At 39.6% G+C, this 18815-nt stretch overlaps 1 protein-coding gene across 1 annotated transcript in view; it reads right to left on the reverse strand.

The window, feature by feature from the left end:
* Positions 1-483: 483 nt before the first annotated feature.
* Positions 484-18815, reverse strand: part of LOC117488635 (cadherin-18-like) — a 119891-nt gene continuing 101559 nt past the window's right edge. The window contains exons 9-11 of the mRNA XM_034137645.1: positions 6968-7082; positions 2037-2303; positions 484-1163 (exon numbers count right to left, since the gene is read on the reverse strand). Coding sequence (XP_033993536.1) covers positions 484-1163; positions 2037-2303; positions 6968-7082 — 1062 coding nt within the window. The remainder of the gene's footprint in view (positions 1164-2036; positions 2304-6967; positions 7083-18815) is intronic.

The following is an 18815-nucleotide window of genomic DNA, read 5'->3' on the forward strand; positions in this document are numbered from 1 at the left end:
TGTAGAAGAGACATGAAGAAGAGGGGACACATGTTGATGTAGAAGAGACATGAAGAAGAGGGGACACATGTTGATGTAGAAGAGACATGAACAAGTCGATCTTGCATAATAGGTGACCTTTAATGAATGTGAAATTAGTGAAACTTCCTGTTTCCATATTTCAAGCCAATGACACATGTCTGATAATCGGATCACTGGGCTCCTAGCTTATATAGTATTGATCTCCAGGGTAGCTGTGCAAGGGTTTTTAAACGTTTTGGTAACAGTGAAGATTAAGGCCAGAATCCTTTGTTCTTTGAACCTGTCACACATAGAAAATGGCTTTTCTTATTCTCGGGTTTCATATGACATCTCAATTCCTAATTGCCAGTTTTTTGTGGCAGTCTTTTGCTTCTTGGCCCTCAGGTTGAATACCACAAGTAGAAAGCATCTGGTTCAGAAAGTCTTGCCAACAGTAACAAAAAAAGAAAAAGACAAAACGTCTTAGTCAGTGTTAGCTTGATCTGTACCCAGCTGCTCTCCGACCATTTGTTCCAGTCTTTGCCTATCTGACTCCCATTCTTCCAGGAAGGCATAGTTTAGTTCGGGCATTGCACCGGTCAGGCCCAGAGAGCTGACGGACCCTGTCAAGGACCCCCGGCCCTCATAGGCGTACGTCTGTAGCGAGTCATAAGGTGGACCCCGTGTGTCTGCGTCTGCCTGGACAACCTTCTGCTCCAGGATCTGCTGAATGATGTCCTGACCCTGCAGCAGAAGGGAGGGTGCCGATTGGCTGATCTCTCGAGGAACGCAGTCAAGGACAAACCAGGACGTTTCTGGCCCTGCTTTGTAGTTCCCATAATCCACCTCCTGAGCTGTCCCCCTCCTCAGCACCATGACCCCGTCCTCGTCATACTCCATCTCGTCCTCCTCCAGCTCGTCCTCCTCCAGCTCGTCCTCTTCGTACGGGCTTGGTCTGTAGCCATGGTAACTGTGGAACTTCCTCCGGGTCTCTGAGTTTTTGGGATTTCGAAGTGCGGCAATGTCAAAGGCCTCCGTGTCTTCCTCTCCGCCTCCCTCGTCGTCATAGGTCACCACGTTTTCTCTGATGTCCTCTTCGGAAAGAATTAAGGGCTCTTTACTCGCTTTCTTATTTCGGAGCTGGGTGAATAGCATCACTATGGCTGGAGGGAACACAAGAAAGGGGAAAGACACGTAAATACAAATCAACAAAATCCTTTTTACCAAAACGTGAATGATTGGATAATAAACATTGACTGATTGATTGATTGGATGGTTGCATCAGATTCTTGTAAAAACGTAAGATGATTTGTGTCTAAGAAATAAAAAAGCTTTTATCCTTAGTTACTAAAACGTCATGTTATATTTATTGACAAAGACTGATTGAGAAACTTCTCAGAAAAACAGTTTCTGACGTTTAAATGCATCATGCACTGTGATTGAATCAAGGAGACATCCAACAGAACGGGACAAGACCTATCCAACTTCGGTGAACGAAAGGAAGCTACACCAATCTTCGTTAAAGCAAGGAAGTGCATTCTTGAACTCTGGGATTATAACCAAAGTATCAACAACATCTTTAAGTTGTTTATCTTTAGGAACTGTCCTGTTATAGTTTGGAACCAGTTGATAGGGTAAGAACACCAACGTAAACAGACTGGTACCTGTCGTCGACTTTTTACTTCTTATTGTACTAGTAACACTTGTTATTAACACAGTTTGGAAAAATCCAATGAATCCGTGATCTGATTGCCGGACAATCAAAGAAGGCACTAGTCTAGTATTCTGTCACTCGCAATCTACTGGTACGAAAAACTTCTGGTAAGAATCATGAAGTTGTGTATATGCCAATGAATGGTTTAAAATCCACACAACAGCAACACTTTTTCCCAATGTCTTTTTTCTATGCAATAGGAATAATTTACAAAATATATATTATATACAAAATTCTACACATAAAATCAGCACAACTTCCACTTCCAAGCATGTGAGATGTACAAGACAAGGATAGACCACATTTCCCCCCACATACTTACTTATTAATATGACGATACAAAGCATAATAGCCACAAAAGCCCCGGTGCTGAGACCAGCTGAGGACAGGAAGGCCTCGGCCTGACAGACGCTGTTGTGGCGCCCCCTGGTGTTCCTCTGACACACACACACCCTCAGGGAGAGCGTGGCAGTGCTGCTGAGAGGGGGCTCCCCCCCATCAGCCACCACCAGCACCAGGCTGAAGACCTCCTGGTCCCGGTCCTGACTGAAGCCCTCCCGCCGCTGAGAGATTATACTGGCAGTGTGGTCTGGAGAGGACAGACAAGGGAAGAAGGAGACACATCCGCACTTTAATAAAGTACAGTAACCTGTCCCAGTCACCTGACTCTCTTTCCACCCCCTGCAGCCCCTTTGCTTCAATGCCAGGCCCTTTAACCCTGTCAGATCTGCTTTGTGTCATTGCTTTGGAGCTTCTATCATCTGCTGAACCTACCACCTACTTTTACTGCCTACCTGTCTGCACTTTCCCATGCACTGTTCCTACTATCCTGTGGAATCAATAGTACATTGACAAGGTATAAGAATGAGTCATACATGACATTGGATGTTACTTGTTAGACGCTTTTATCCAAAGCGACTTACATACTCAATACTGTGGGCAATCCCCACAGGAGCAATTTGGGGTGAAGTGTCTCAGGGACACAACGACATGCTGACTGCAGTGGGGTTTGAACCTGTGCTCCCCTGATCCCAACACCAACGCACTAGTCCACTGCGTCCACTGCGCCACACGCCTCCCATTGTCATCAAACGACAATATGGTCCAATAACTTCAACAAAAGCTGCATTGTCTTTATATGTTTAAGCTTTTTAATGTATGTTTTTTGTGGTTCAAGGTTCAAGGTTCAAGGTTCTTTATTGTCAATCTGGCCACATTTAACTATATTTTGGTCTCCACCAACTCCCAAAGATCCACCTGTTTCTTTAGTTACCTAATGCTCCACCGTTCATCATCTAGTATGGAACTATGTCTGTCTGCGGCTTGCAGCTGGACAGCTACATTAGGTTCATCTGAGCCTTTGGAAAATAAATAAGAATTGGGTGTCCTTTTGAATTGGTTCATCAATTTGAGCGAACCCTTTTACATTACAGTCTTTTCTGCTAATGATGAATACTAATTGTTGAGACTCTTACAGTGGGGTGTTATCTTTGATTTCAGAAATACGGAGATCATACTTATCCATTATGAATATTAGGTTTTACGTGAAGTTTCTTTGAAATCACATAGTCATTTATTAATTTAACTATAAACATTTTTTGCAAACTTAAGCATGCTAAATTAAACAATATGTCTGTAAAAGCATGTCATAATTGGTCTTTTAATCTTTATTATTATTTTTCCCATTTTTCTTACATTGTTTTATGTGTATGATTGTTTTAATATTTTATTGTTTTTAATCTTTTTGTCTAACTTTGTGGGTAATCTGTTGTGAAATTGTGTATTATTATGTATTCAATTTGAACAGCCTATTTCACCTCCTTGTATTCGTTATACAGTATATATTACATATATTAAAATATATGTTAAAGCACGTTGAGCTGCACCCTGTGTATGAAAAGTGCTATAAATAAAGCTTTATTTTGACTCCCTAGGTGACCTAAGTGGTTCTACATTGTAGCTGCAGCCCTCTCTGATATTCAGGCATCGACTCTGGTTATATTGACCAACATAGTTAGCAAACACATGGAGGCAGTGTCTGAGAGAAGCTGACAGAGAAGCAGCTGATGAATATGTATGAGGAGGCATCTCCACATCAGTGAGAGTCCAACCTTCCCTGGGGATCTCTGAGCCACGATGAAGCACGTCAGCAGTGGCATGTGCATATATGTGTGGATTTGGTAATGTGTTCAGGGTATGCCAACAGGACTAGGCACGGCACAGAAGGATATCTTCATTTACATAGTGTGTTTCCTGTTGACATGCATGAGGCCTCTGGGTGTGCACACAACACAAATCCCAACACACGTAAACCGGCAACGTTACTCTCATCACCTGCGGAGGGAGGTAAACAGGAGTCAAGGATCGTTAAGTCATTACGCAACACAGCGTTGCACGACAGAATGCAGAGTGGTGCAGGGATGGCGTGCTTTTATAGGCCCAACAAAGAGCAATGGGATTTTTCCATTGGATTTCAGAATATTGCAGAAAATAGGCTTCCCACACGTTAATTGCATGTTTTGTTCAGCAGTATAATCTCAACATATTAACACCACTTTTAGGATTTTTGAAACATAAATGTAATAACCAGAAGCAAACGTTGGCCTGACCCTTGAGATCAGAAGTACCCGTATCTGGGCCCATAGGGTGCGCACTTGCATTTTGCTCTAGCCCCGCCTCCAATCTGAAGCGTCACAGCTGATCTTGACTCAGTTAAATGAAAGGAGAGGGAACATAACTCTGGATTCGGATTTTAGCGCTTTTTAAAAACGTTTCGACCCTAATGACTATAAAAGTGTTCATACTGGGTAGTTGATTTAGTTTTAAGAAAATGTTTGATTAAAGACTATTTCCCAATGAATATCAATGGGAAAGAGTATGTTTGGGCCTATTGACGACACAGATGTTGAAGTACCCATTGGGCTACTACGAAAATTAGTTTGGCGCACTTCCTGGGGGCTTAGATATGTGTGTTCCCTATCACGTACAATGTGTTGGAGCACTAGCCATTAGAAGCGCAAGTGTTGGAGGAGTTTCAGGCAGGGGGGAGGGTGTGTGGGAGTGAGAACTCCTTTGCACACTATTAACATGGACAAAAACCTATATAACACACTACAGGAAAGGGAAAAACCCCCAAAACATTATAGGGCCCCTTTAAATATGTTTTAAGCTAAATTCTATGTTTTAGTATATACATATATTCCAATATGTTCAAACATTAGACTTTATGTATACAGGGTATATGTAGGAATCCTGAAGTCAAATGTAATACCTTTTAAGACCTTTTTTAAGACCCTTTCCATACATTTTAAGACCTCATCGCCACTTGGAGTTTTAACCGGTTACATTGGCGACACACTTTACCTCACATTGACTATATACAGTATTGATTGTCCTCCTTATCTTCCAACCATTTGGACGCAAACTTGCATTTCCCCATAACGATGTTGTTTAACAACCGGCGTAAACTGACCTTTGCGCGCTATCAAGCAGTGAGCGTGCGATGTCCTGTTCAGATGACGTCAAATCCAACGGGATGCCATAAATAAACTACACAGAATCACACTACACACCTACGCAATGATTACATTCAGGCAAACTGTAGAATACAACCTCTTTGGACAATTTATATACTTATTGAAAACAAGCTACAACATGTAATACCTTGGAAAATGCCGTTTAATACTTTTTAATAGCCTTAATTTTCGCTAAATTGATTTATCAACTTTTAATACTTTTGAAGACCCCGCGGACACCCTGATATATTTTGGAATAAGACTGTCCTTTTCATTTTAAGAATAATTAAAGTAGGTTACATATCTCTCCTCATGTTGGATCATTTTCACACACCACATAGACGTGCAGAGCACCCCATATAGATTCAGATAAGAAATAAGGCTGGCCCAGTGTTCTCTGCCATGTAATGGCGCATTTCCATTGCAGGGCCTCGCTCAGCTTAGTACGGTATAGTTAGGCCTTGTTAGGCTTTGTTAGGCCAGGCTCACTTTATGCTGCGTTTCCATTACAGTTTAGTAGCTGGGGCAGTAACTATAGTAACGCAATGTAGGCGGAGCCGTGACGTCATCTTCAATGCGAACCACAGAAAAACAACATCAGCCGTTAGCTGTTAGCACTCAAGCTCACAGCTCCTCATATCTGTTCAGAAACTAGACAAAAGTTAAACAAGTACAAACCACAGACTGTCTGTGTCATGGCGAGTACAGTCGCTGCTTTATTTATGTCTGTATAGGCCGTTGTTGTGAGTGTGGACGGTCGGAGCATATACTGCGTTAGCTTAGCCGATCTCCATTCAGAAAACACGCATTTTAAAAGGTTTTTCGCCTGCCGTCTGTCTGCAGACTTGACAAAGCATTAATTCATGGTTTTTACTAACCGGTATCAGTATGTTGTTACTTCGGCATCATTTTGAAACGTGTATTACAATTAAATCACGGTCAAATATGTTCATCTTGTTGTAGTTGTAGCCCCCTTGCCAGCGATTCTCTCTAGTTTAGCATACTCAGCCCGACTCAGCCTGGTTGTTGGGCTGCTAAGAACCTCGATTTTATGGGGCCAGAAAAACTGTGAAATAGTACCCGCTAGCCGGAACTACACTAAGTGGAAACGCAACCAGAAACGGGCCGTGCACGGCACGGCACGCTTAAACCGCGCTGTAGTGGAAATGCGCCATTAGAGAGAGACACTGATCCTCACTGTATCTAGTATTGTGTATCATATATATATATATATATATATATATATATATCATGACACGTCACAAAGCGCTGATAATGATTTACCAATAAAATGTTAAATGACAGAGTAATCATCTGTTTCTAAAAATAAGAAATGGTCCTGGACACATTCACTGAGTACTTTGGACCCTGAAGGCCTGAATGAGAAATATGAAAGGAACCTTTTTTGTAACTTTACACTAATTATTATTTTGTCTTTGTTGTGTCCTTCATATTCTTGTTATGTTTGATTTACATATATTTCCCTTTTTGTGTTACATTTTCTGCCACAGTTCAATCGGCCTCTGGGGTCATGGTCTTTGAGAATCACTGGACTATAGACAGTGCATTTATATTTATTTTGTACCAATTTATAATATAATAGATTTAGCCACCCAGCATTATATACATGTATGGTAATTTAAAGGAACTTTACCAATTGCAGCATTATGTCTGTAGTATACCCTTGTGTGTTATATTTGTTGTCATGTTTAACGAATGATGTGTTCAGTATTTGTACCTCCATTGTCCTTCACAGTAAAATCTGGGTTGGTTGGAATCCCAGCAGGAAAGTAGAAGGAAAACTTTCCATTTGCAAAGTTGTCCAGATCTGCAGCTCGGAGGGTCTGAATCAGCTGATGGAGAACAACAGAAACAGAAGTGTGGGTCAGAGAAACGTACACAAGTTGAGAAACAAAAAGAAAAGTATGAAAAGTCATACAATGAATCAGGGGCGCCACCAGGGATTTTGGGCCCCATGAAAAGATAATCACATTGGTTACTTAAACATTTTTTTCTTAATGTTCTAAAATAGTTTGGGCCCCTGTCAGTCACGGGCCCTTAGAATCGTCCTAACTTTTCACCCCCTTACGGCGCCCCTGCATTGAATACTCGATTACTTGATTGACCAGTTTGATCATTCAAGGTGCACCGTGCAGCCATTATTATGTTCGTGGGGGTGATGGCACGCCTCTTAATTATTTTAAAACACAGGCACAGGCTTAGTGGATTCAATCTAGAAGAGCCCAAGTTTAGAGTTATATATGAATATATTTTACATTATATTACTTTTCTACAATTTCTTATAAAATGGGGGTCATTTCAAATAGCTTCTGTGACAGGAACTACTGTAGTATTGTCCTTTAGACAGGTCATCACAAAATCTGATTCATATTATATATATTTTTACAAGTGAGGTATGGCCTATATTGCTAATAACTGATGTTAGGAACTGTGAGCCAGGTAAACCATCGGCCAGTTAATCCTCCTTACTTTAAAATCTGTTAAAATAAAAGTTAACCTTTGCAGAAAACAAGGTATAAAAAAGAAAAACGATTTATTTTTATTTTCTATAATCTTAAGAAAAGTGAATATTAACTTTTTTGCTTCCCCCCCTCTCTTTTCTCCATGTTATGGCTATATTGCGTATTCAACAATACACTTTTTTGCTATTTGTCTCATTCAAGGTAGAAAGTGGCTTCCGACTCAAACTGAACATTTGGTGTATTTTAGGAGTTATGCATGACCGATAATTTGGTAAATTAACATTTTTCAAATCGCAAATACTCCCTGTAGTACTCCTAAATACCCCTAGGGGTCCTAGTACTCCTGTTTGAGAAACACAATTCTTACCTATTGAAAGCAAGAGGAAACTCCAAGTGTTGGAGTGTATTTTAAGCCCTCAGGGTTTGATCTGCCATTGTCTCCATGATGTTAACACAGCCCCACAACTTCATTTTGAAATCAATAGTTTAAATATACACACAATATACAACTCAATACATGAATGAGTCCTGTCAGAGTGTTTGGGTCAATTTGTTGCATTTCCAGCAAGATCAAAAATATTCTTCGCTTGATTTTAACTGTGCTGGTGATCAGGCTTGCGAAGTAACAGATTACATGTTACAGTATTAAGTAATCAGGATACAAAAAAAGGTAACTGTATTCCCTTACAGTCAGGGCCGGCCCTTGGCATAGGCAGTTTAGGCGAATGCTAAGGGCGCATCAAACTATGGGGGGGCGCCGACATTTTTTTTCCCATAACAACACAATTTCTCGATTTTGGATCAACAAAGTACATCTTATTATCTTATACTAACAGAACTACGCCTATATTGCGTACATATACCCCCCCCCCCCCCAAATCAAGTTGAACTGCCCCAGCCCCAGTAAAAACCAGAGGTTTATGTGAAATAGTTCTTTTTTTGAAATAATGGTTTTAGTGTGCAATTATAGGTTTTAATTTTGTATTTGTGTTAATTTAAAATAAATCAAACTCTCAAAAAACGTATACAGCTTTTATTAACATTGGAATTTACTGTGTAAGCGGCCGCGGGGGGGGGGGGCTCTGATAACCTCAGCTCAGTGAGGTAAAGGCACATCTTTATATGATCATTGTAGTTATAAAAAAATAAGAGAATAGATTTTCATCTATTCTCTTATAGTATAAAATACTATATGACAGTAAAACAAGTTGTTATTAATAAACAAGAATACAGTTTAAAAGGGGAGTGATTAGTAAAATATCCATAAATAAAAAGAAAATCTGTTTTCAGTTCTGTTTCATATCGTGTTGAGAGATGTATCCATAGATCTCTAATGTTGCTCTCAAAGTGCACCAGATTGATGCTTTTAACTTCAATATTTAAAAAAAAAAATCTTCCCGGGGGAGCATGCCCCCGGACGCCCCTAGAGGAGGTTAGCCCCCCCCCCCACTTAAATCATGTCCACATGGATAGGATACTAAATACAGTTGCACACATCTTGTGTCCATATCTTTCTGTTTTGGTGGTCATGCCACAACCGTGCACGTAAATGCATGCGCGAGTCATAGTGAGTGTCTGCATTTGGGGGGGGGGGCGCCAGCTAAAATCTTGCCTAGGGGAGCAAATTGGTCAGGGCCGGCCCTGCTTACAGTAGCATTAGTATCATAAATGGGGCGAAGCCTGCGAGCTAGTTCAGGCAGTCAACTCGAGCACCAATCAGTGTTGGGCAAGTTACTTCCAAAATGTAATACATTACATATTACTGTCTTTTTTAAGTAATAAGTTACATTACAATATTACTGTCTCTGAAATGTAATGAGTTACACTACTTTTATATTACTTTTGAGTTACTTTCACCAAAATAACCGCAAAATAATGGCTAGGTATTTTAAATGCTAAAATGTAGTTTAGTGCAGCAACTGTGTAGGCCCTTAATTTAATCGTTTATTTCGCAGGGACAATGCACTGTAATGAACACTTAAAACAGGGGTGGGGAACCTTTTTCCTCTCAAGGGCCATTTCAATTTTTACAACATCCTCCGAGGGCCGTACAAATTATTGGCCTCTGCTTAAAAATACTAAAATCACAGCATTCATTTGGCCTTTCTTTCATGCTGTGCAAAGAAAAAGCAACCTCTTAATCCAGATATCTTACCATGACTCGCGTATGCATGCACGTGCACAGTTGTTAAAAGCATCAATCTGGTGCACTTTGAGAGCAACATTAGGAGATCTATGGATACATCTCTCAACACGATGTGAAACAGAACTGAAAACAGATTTTCTTTTTATTTATGGATATTTTACTAATCACTCCCCTTTTAAACTGTATTCTTGTTTATTAATAACAACTTTTTTTCACTGTCATATAGTATTTTATACCAGTTTTTACTTTATTCTCCTGCTTTTTTTATAACTATAATGATCATATAAAGATGTGCCTTTACCTCACTGGTTGTAGAAAAAGCTTCTTATATTCGTTAGCATAGTTAGCTAACCAGATGCTAATAACAACCGGCCCACCGGGAAAACTCCCGGTATTCCCAATGGCCAGTCCGCCCCTGCTTACAACTAAAGACACAGCCACGCAAAAACTGCGCCATGTGTACAGTACGGCTCCTTATGGGTACTGCAATTTTTGAAGCACCCGAGCTGCGTTCCAATGCTCTCCGTCAGCACTACACCCCTTTCAGACGAGACATATACCACGTGATGACACGTAAAGGCCCGGACACACCAGCCCAATTTTGGGAGTCAGAGGCCGTCAGAGGCCGTCAGAGGCCGTCAGAGGCAGTCGGGGCATTCGCGGCGCCCTACTCAGGTTTGTGTGTCCCGCACCGTCGTCTCTTTACGGCACCTTTTCACACCTCCCGACGCCTCCCGACGCCGATTCAACATGTTGAATCGGCCGCGGGAGGTCAGAGAAAGTCGGCCCAAGCAATCACTCTGATTGGCTGTTCACACTACCGCTGCCTGCTGGTAAGGACAGTTATTGCCACTCGTCGACTGAAGTATTTGCGGTGTGTTTGTAGGCGGGCGGCGTAGCGGGCGACGTAGACGACGCAGCCGACGAAGCTGACGTAAAAGTCGGGACGCCTTCGGTACGCGTTCTTTGGTCTCAGGTGGGTGTGTAGCGGCCTTTAGGCTCGTGTTGTGTTCAAGGGCATAGAAACAGGCACTCGCTTTTTTCATTATTTTGCGGGCTAGATTTCTTTAAAAAAATGTTTTGCGTGTGTATAAATTACCTCGAGGGCCGTATACAATGGTCTCGCGGGCGGTATATGGCCCGGGGGCCGGAGGTTCCCCACCCCTGACTTAAAACATTAAAATGTGTCAAGCGTAACAGTGCCAGATTTAGCTTTCAGCTAATTTCCATCTGCAGTGCCTCACATAAAAACATTTAAGAAATTTACATTTTACAAACATTGTAAAAACAAAATACATGTTATGCAAAAAGTGCAAGAGAGCAAGAGCAGCATACACAAGTATTTATGACATGGTAATACAATATAGCAGCAACGACATGTAAAGTGCAAGAGAGGATACAAGTGCTACCTAAAGTGCAAGAGGAGATACCCCTGTGTTAATGTGCATTTAGCGGTGATTGCACGTCTGTTTGTTTCTCAACCATTCTTTGAGTTGACCTTTAAAACTATTGAGAGTGGAACAATCCCGTGTCTCAGTTGTTCCAGAAAGAGCTGCCTTTAATGGAGAGGACATTTTGTCCAAAAGTGGTCCGTCTATGGTGGACTTCACAGTCTCCTCTGGTTTCTGACCTAGTGCAGCGTCCAGTGTGTTTTCTGTGGATGAATTCCCCTAAGGGAGGGAGGGCCAGTCCATGTAAACATTTATAAATAAAACACATACTTTTAAAAGACTTAAAATGGTCAAAACCCAAGAAATTGTGTTTTTCAAGGATGGTACAGTGGTGGAATGAATGTGGCTTTCTGTCAAACACCTTGATATCTCTCTTGTACAGCTGTTCTATCGGTTTAAGGCACAAGCAAACGACCAGTTTGTAAAACAGTATTCAATGTGGGATAGAAGAATCATACAGTGGAGGTATGACTTTGCAGCATTGACAGTTAAGAAAGGTCTACTAACAACTTTTATTACAAGGCTTAGTTGAATACTCGATTCTGATTGGTCAATTCCGTTGCTAAGGAGGATCAAGAAAGAGAAAGCAAAAGAGGGTAAAAGACGGAGTGCTGGACGTCAGATAAATGAACAGAAGAAGACAGATAAGAAGTAAACACGAACAGGAACACCAGACCCGGCGCCAGAACAAATCTACAGAGAGGGCATATGATTTTCATGGGAGGGCACACAAAACCGTCATGTGCCACGGCCAGTAGTGGCGCCAGAGATTTTCTTTTGGGGGTGCTGTGGGGTAGCTTGACGTTTCATAGAGGCTGCTCAAACATGTAGGGTTTCCCATTAATGTACCGGGCGCTACAATTTTCTACTGCAACACTCCCCAAACGCACATACACAGTGTACCCGCGACTGTTACAATGAAGGCTCGATAATCAGCTCACGGCATATAGGTGTAAGCAGGGGTAAAGTGCTATTTTTGGGGTGGGTGGACCTAACATCCTCTAGGGGGGTCCGGGTGCATGCTGCCCCGGGAAGATTTTTTTTTAATATTGAAGTTAAAAGCATCAATCTGGTGCACTTTGAGAGCAACATTAAGAGATCTATGGATACCTCTCTCAACACCACCCATATGAAAAAGAACTGTAAACAGATTTTCTTTTTGGATATTTCTATTCTTTTTTTACTGTCATATAGTATTTCATACCTGTTTTTCATTTATTACTCTTATATTACGATCTGACATCACATACATCGTAGCCTTAAAGTTCACCGTTTATTTATAATTAAAAAAATAAAAATACTTTTTAAAGAAAATGTTATAAATAAAATAAAACATGTTTATTCGGGGAGGGCAGGAATGTTAAATGGGAGGTGCGCCATGGAACGGAATTGTTTTTTTTCTTAGCGGAAGAAATACGATCATTTTAAGTCAATAAAATCATTTCAATTAATATTGGGAGTCGATTCCTTAGTTTGTTTAGTATCTGGCCGTGTAATAAGTGGGATAATGTGCAGCGACTTGGTCATTATGGGGAAAAGAACACCCTTCAGGCTCATCAAGATCAGCCTGACTGATTACGTAAACACCAGGTTTACTAATCTACCGGCACAATTTTTCTCTGGTGTTGGAATGTCTCGCAATGTTAGTGAATTCTTAAAAAACAAAACACCATTTCATTTCGGGTTAAAATGAGTTGTAACTGAGTTACTGAGAATTGTAACGGGTAGTATATTACCCACATTTCATTAGTAATGCGTTACATTACTTCGTTACAGCAAAAAGTAATACATTACTGTAACTCCGCGTTACACCCAACACTGGCCCCAATGACACGTGACGCACCTCGTCCCTCTTACAACCAACCAATCACATTCTCCTAAATATGCTGCTCTATTTAAGATGCCAGATCGGCCTGCCTCTGCCTCGCTATTGCTGCTGCGTTCGTGCCCTGCTATTGCGTTCACATTGCTACTGCTGCTGTGTTTCATGTTGCTGCTGCCTGCCTGCCCCACCACCACCCCAGCTTCCATCCCAGCATCCACCTGTAGGCTCGGGGGGGTTAGTTATCTAATCATCACTCAATGTTCTTTGTAAATGTGTGGAGTGATGAGGCCCAAGCCTAGACGCCAAACTCAAACTATATGCTGCTTCTAATAAACATATAAAGAGTTGTCTGACTGAATTAGATTACTTTTACATTTCTAAAACTTGGGGATTACTATCAGGTTTACAATGTTCCTGAAAACTAAACGAACATATAGTGTTTGTTGTAAAGGATCAGATGTTATCTCTTCTCTGTAAGCTGTACTGTTCTGTAGGATCATACTTTAAGTGTGAATCAATACGCCTACTGCCTTAATCTGCTTTATGGTTTTCACTTTCTTTGGTTCATTTGTTCTGTTTTTAATTCAGTAGGTGAACCTATAAATACATAAAATAGTGTGTGTGAGCTTAAACTGTAGTATGTGCTCATGTGTTTCAGTGTTGGTGTAAAGGCTGCTGCCTGAATATGCTTCATGAAAGGCAGCTTTTCCTATCAATAAAATCTGTTTTGATGTTAAATATCTTGGTTTCTTCTTTTCTAAATTCACATTGCTATGATGTGTTATACATTTAAAGGTGGGGTAGGTAAGTTTGAGAAACCGGCTCGAGATACACTTTTTGTTATATTCCATGGAATGCTCTTAACATCCCGATAGCAATGAATATCTTAAGTGCTTTGACAATAAATCCATAAAGAAATGTCATCTGTGGAAGCCGTAGTACTGTAAAAAGCACGACCAATCATTTTAGCCGGCCCGGCTAAAATAACTGGATGGCCTACCTGCCTGTCAGCCTTCCATCTGTGCACAAACTTATCTCGTGCCCTCATTGGTCATGTGCGCGTTCGTGTGTGTTGGAGGAGGGGCTCTGTAAGGAAGTGGCAGATTTTTTCCGGCTGTGTATTTTCAAATTCTAGCGATCTCGAGCTGGTTTCTCCAAAATTACCTACCTCACCTTTAAGTAAAACACATCTTATTGATATTTCCTTTCTTTTGTTTTTATTTGTATTGCATTTGATATTGACTAGGGCTGTCAAGTTAACGCGTTAATGCAATTTTTTTTTAACGCCACTAATTATTTTTACGCGATTAACGCATGTGTATTTTTTGTCCTCGGCCGCCCCGCCCCATAGTTTAAAATACCATCTACAAGCTGATGCTGACAGCCCCGCTCCTGCCGCCCGCTTGTGGCAGACCACACTTCCACGCTCACCGGCAGGCCCGGACTGGCCATCGGGAGGACCGGGAGGGTGTGTGTATGTGTGGCGCGACTCGCGAGCGAGGCACACCTATGTATGAGGGGCCGTACAGGCCGTAATTCATACTGGTCCTCTCACGCACATACATTCTCCTTTTACATACATATATTTTCACTCTTACACCCATATATTCTCCTTTTACATACATACATTTTCACTCTTACACACATATATTCTCCTTTTACATACATACATTTTCACTCTTACATACATACATTCTCCTTTTACATACATACATTTTCACTCTCACACACGTATATATTTACACTCACACATTCATACATTCTGCTCTCATATTATCATATTTCAATGCACACATTCATACATTGTCACTCACACATTTATAAGTTTTTCACTCACACATTTTTACATTTTGTTCTCATATTCATATATTTTAATGCTCATATTTATACATTTTGCTCTCATGCACATTCATTCAAAGTTTACATTTAATATTATAAATAATATATGCATGTATGAAGACAATATATGTATGCAAGAGAAGAATGTATGTATGTGTGAAGACAATATATGTATGCAAGAGAAGAATACATGTATGTGTGAGAGAAAGTATAGTGGAAACGGAAGGAGTATGGTTGAAACGGAAGGCAGGTCATTATCGCGCTGTGATTGGCTCAGAAGGTCGAGCGGGGCGGGCTCATGTTCAGAACTTCTGATTCAAATCAACATGATGGAGGGAGGTGAATCCGTGTATCTACGGACCATTTGTTTTTCTTTATTGAACAAGTAAACGGAAGAGTGTCTGCGAGGCGTTTTTGCTTTTTGTTTTTTACCTTACTAAATGGTCTAATGGTCATTGTAGCGAGGGGGGAGGGGGAGGGGGAGGGGGGGGCGCGAAACTCGCGGAAGTGATTTCAAAACAAAAGCACTCCTTTGCTTGGAACGTTGATAATATTATAAACGAGGGGAAACAAGGTGAATTTAGCGATCACAACGAAAACGGCCAAGACACACATTGAGCCCAGAAAACTAATGTTATTAAGAGCTGTAAATATAATAAGCCTATGTCTAAAATGGACAACATTGTTAGGAGATTTAAACTATACAGCGATTCTGCACTGCGGTCACTCAGCCGTCTCTCCACGTTGTTTTTTCAAATCAGCTGCTCTTCATTTTTTTTTTACAAATATTTGTTACCACAAGTTCTTAATAAAACTGACACTGTTGGACTCGGTATTAGTTTGCCTGCTAATAACAATACATTGAAGTACTTTTACTGTGTATTTTTTGAGAAATACCCTGTCAAAGTCCCCTCCTGAGAACAAAAGCAAGCCACTTCTGCTAAATTTGATGAGGGAATTATTTTTTGTTGTCATTAGTTCTTCGTGAGATTGATCCTGTTGGACTCAGTACTAGTGAAACCCCCACAAGTACTATGAAGTACTTTTACTGTGTAGTTACTTTATAAACTCTGAATCTTGTGGTGCTTGAAGAAATACAGACTGGTTAAGCCGGCCAGGTTATATATATGCCCTTTTTTGCAATATTTATTAAAATGTCACTAGTTATTTAAACAAACCACTATCTGAGGATAATACAAGCAACCATAAAACGGCCTTTATCTAGAGAGCCATTGAAGCCCATGAAGAATTTATCCTTCCACAAATCTTTTCATCTGCTGTATTAATAAAGTTGCCACGTGTTTTCAAATTCAAGTTAAGGCACTATCTGTGCAGAACATGAACCTTTTAACTGCCAGACCAAGAAAAAAGCTATGGAACAATTATTTGTTTGCATTTTTTTATCAAATGGGCCACAACTAACCACAAACACATTTCTTTTTTTTGACTGACCACACAGTTGTTTTTTTTTGAGCCAGACTACCAACTGGTCGAGCTGGCCTTCTATGGTAAAAGTGCATTTTCAACAATCATCATACAGTACAGTATTTGTATGCATCAAACTCAAATAAAACACAAACTCAAATAAAAAATATTATTTTATGGAAAATTAGCAATATATAGATATATTCATAAAAGAAAATAAATTATAATTGTAAAAAAAGGAAAAAAGTAATGTGTTTTTCATAATAAAAAAAAGACTTGCTCATCTTACTGTATACGCTGAATTGGCCTAACAAGAAACCACTGGCCTAACAGCAAATGTCTATATCCTGTGTTGGCCTAACTTGCTCATCTGTGTGCAACTTCGGGCTGAATGCCATGCATGAAAGCTGCTTTATGAATTATTATCACTCTTTCACTCTGAGAATCATAAGGCAGTACTAGATGTAGTAATATTACCACAAATCTAGCCATTTATTTACCATATTTTATTGAAAAACATCTCTGAAACTCTGAAAAAGTCATATTGCTAGTTTACCATAAAAGGCCAATTCGACCGGTTAGTTGAGCATATTTTCAAAAAAATAATTACACCCTTGTTAAAACTTTGTTTGTGCATCAAGTTATCTGATTATGTTCACTCAGTGCTCTGACACTAAAATATGTCAAAAATGACATGGTTACCTTACAAAAGTTGACCAAAAAGAGTGATTTCGTCAGCAGTGATTTTTAGCATGCCAACTTTCTCAGTTGAAGCCATAGACTGTATATATAAATACAAGTTGAAGCCAGCTGAAGGGCTTTCTATTCGAACCACAGTGACATCTAGAGGTTGTTTTGTGCATAACATGTCAACCAAATTGTAGAGCTGGCTGAATCAGATGGAGTAAAACTTTTTTATTTATTTTTCAACAAGATATCAAGACACAAAATGAGCTCTACCAAATGGTGGCGCTGGCTGTTAAAGGGTTACAAATATTCTTCATTTGCAGTATTTTATTTTAAAAGTGTTCAGAAAGACTGCATCAATGATATGCTATATATATATATATATATATATATATATATATATATATATATATATATATATATATATAATATGAATATTTGTATTAACTTCAACCAAAGTCAATTTAAATAGCGGGCAAAAATGGGTTAATTACCATGGATGTGGTGTTTGATATAGTTTACGTTCAATTTAAACTATTTTAGGCAGAAAAACGTCTATTGACTACACGCTTTTTAATAATTTACTATTTAGAAAGGTTTTTGTGAGAAATCATTTCAAAAGTAAACTTTTTTTTCCTTTTGTATTTAAATTTGAAATGTTTGCACCAAACATTATTCATTTATACATTTTTATCAATTGTTTAAAATTATGAATCCATTTATTTTTATTGTATTTCCTTGAGGCTGGGGAAGATATCCAGCATGTAGTTCAACATGCAAATGTTCTAATCAGAGTTCATACACTTTTTCACCAATGCTTCTCCATGACTTCTCCATGACCTATACCTAATTTTCCATGACCAAAAACATTACTCTGTCTCAGCGGTACCACTGAAAATGGTTTATTTTAACATGGAACAGGAAAATAGGGTCTGAAACATGTTGTCCCTTTCTAAAACAAATCCAATAGTAGGCTTACTAGCTTCTACAGGCTAAAGCAACTAAAATCTCTCACCAGCAAAATACCTCGTCAGTTAAATGCCATTTTACGTTTCATTACTATACGATACAGTATTTATTATCATTATAGTATTACTATTTTGGCGATTAGATAAAATATAAATTATATTTGATGCAATTTTAGTCACATTTCCATGACTTTTCCAAAACTTTGGGGAAAATATTGTTTTCCATAACTTTTCCAGGGCCTGGAATTAGCATTTTGAATTTCCATGACTTTTCCAGGTTTTTAATGACCATAAGAACCCTGTCTAATACAAGTAAGTATAAGTATAATGGAAAAGTAAATAAAAAAAGTTTCATAGGAGGATGTGGAATTATTTTCTCTCACCGTACACAATCAAACAATCTATAATTTAGCTCTGGCCTTCACTCACAAAAAAACATTTAGTTGAATTGGACACATTTTTCGAAGCTCTGACATGCAATGACTGGGACTGGTGGAAGAATCTGCGAGGAATTAACTAGGAGCAGAGAAATAATCATATTTTAAAAGACAGCAGCCAACAAGAGTCACAAGGGTGTGTCACTTTGCTGAAGGATAGACCAGCTGTCCAGGCCAGACTCTAAAGACTTTGCATGGTGTAAAATGCTGCTGCTGCAGTACTAGTGCTGATATCATGTCTACCATCCTCTTAAAATACTCTGTCCAACAATATAAGTCTCATGAAGAAAGGTGTTTTAACGCTTATTCAAAATAGTAGAGAAAC

Source organism: Trematomus bernacchii, unplaced genomic scaffold (assembly GCF_902827165.1).
Source record: "Trematomus bernacchii unplaced genomic scaffold, fTreBer1.1, whole genome shotgun sequence".
In the NCBI taxonomy this organism is placed as follows: Eukaryota; Metazoa; Chordata; class Actinopteri; order Perciformes; family Nototheniidae; genus Trematomus; species Trematomus bernacchii.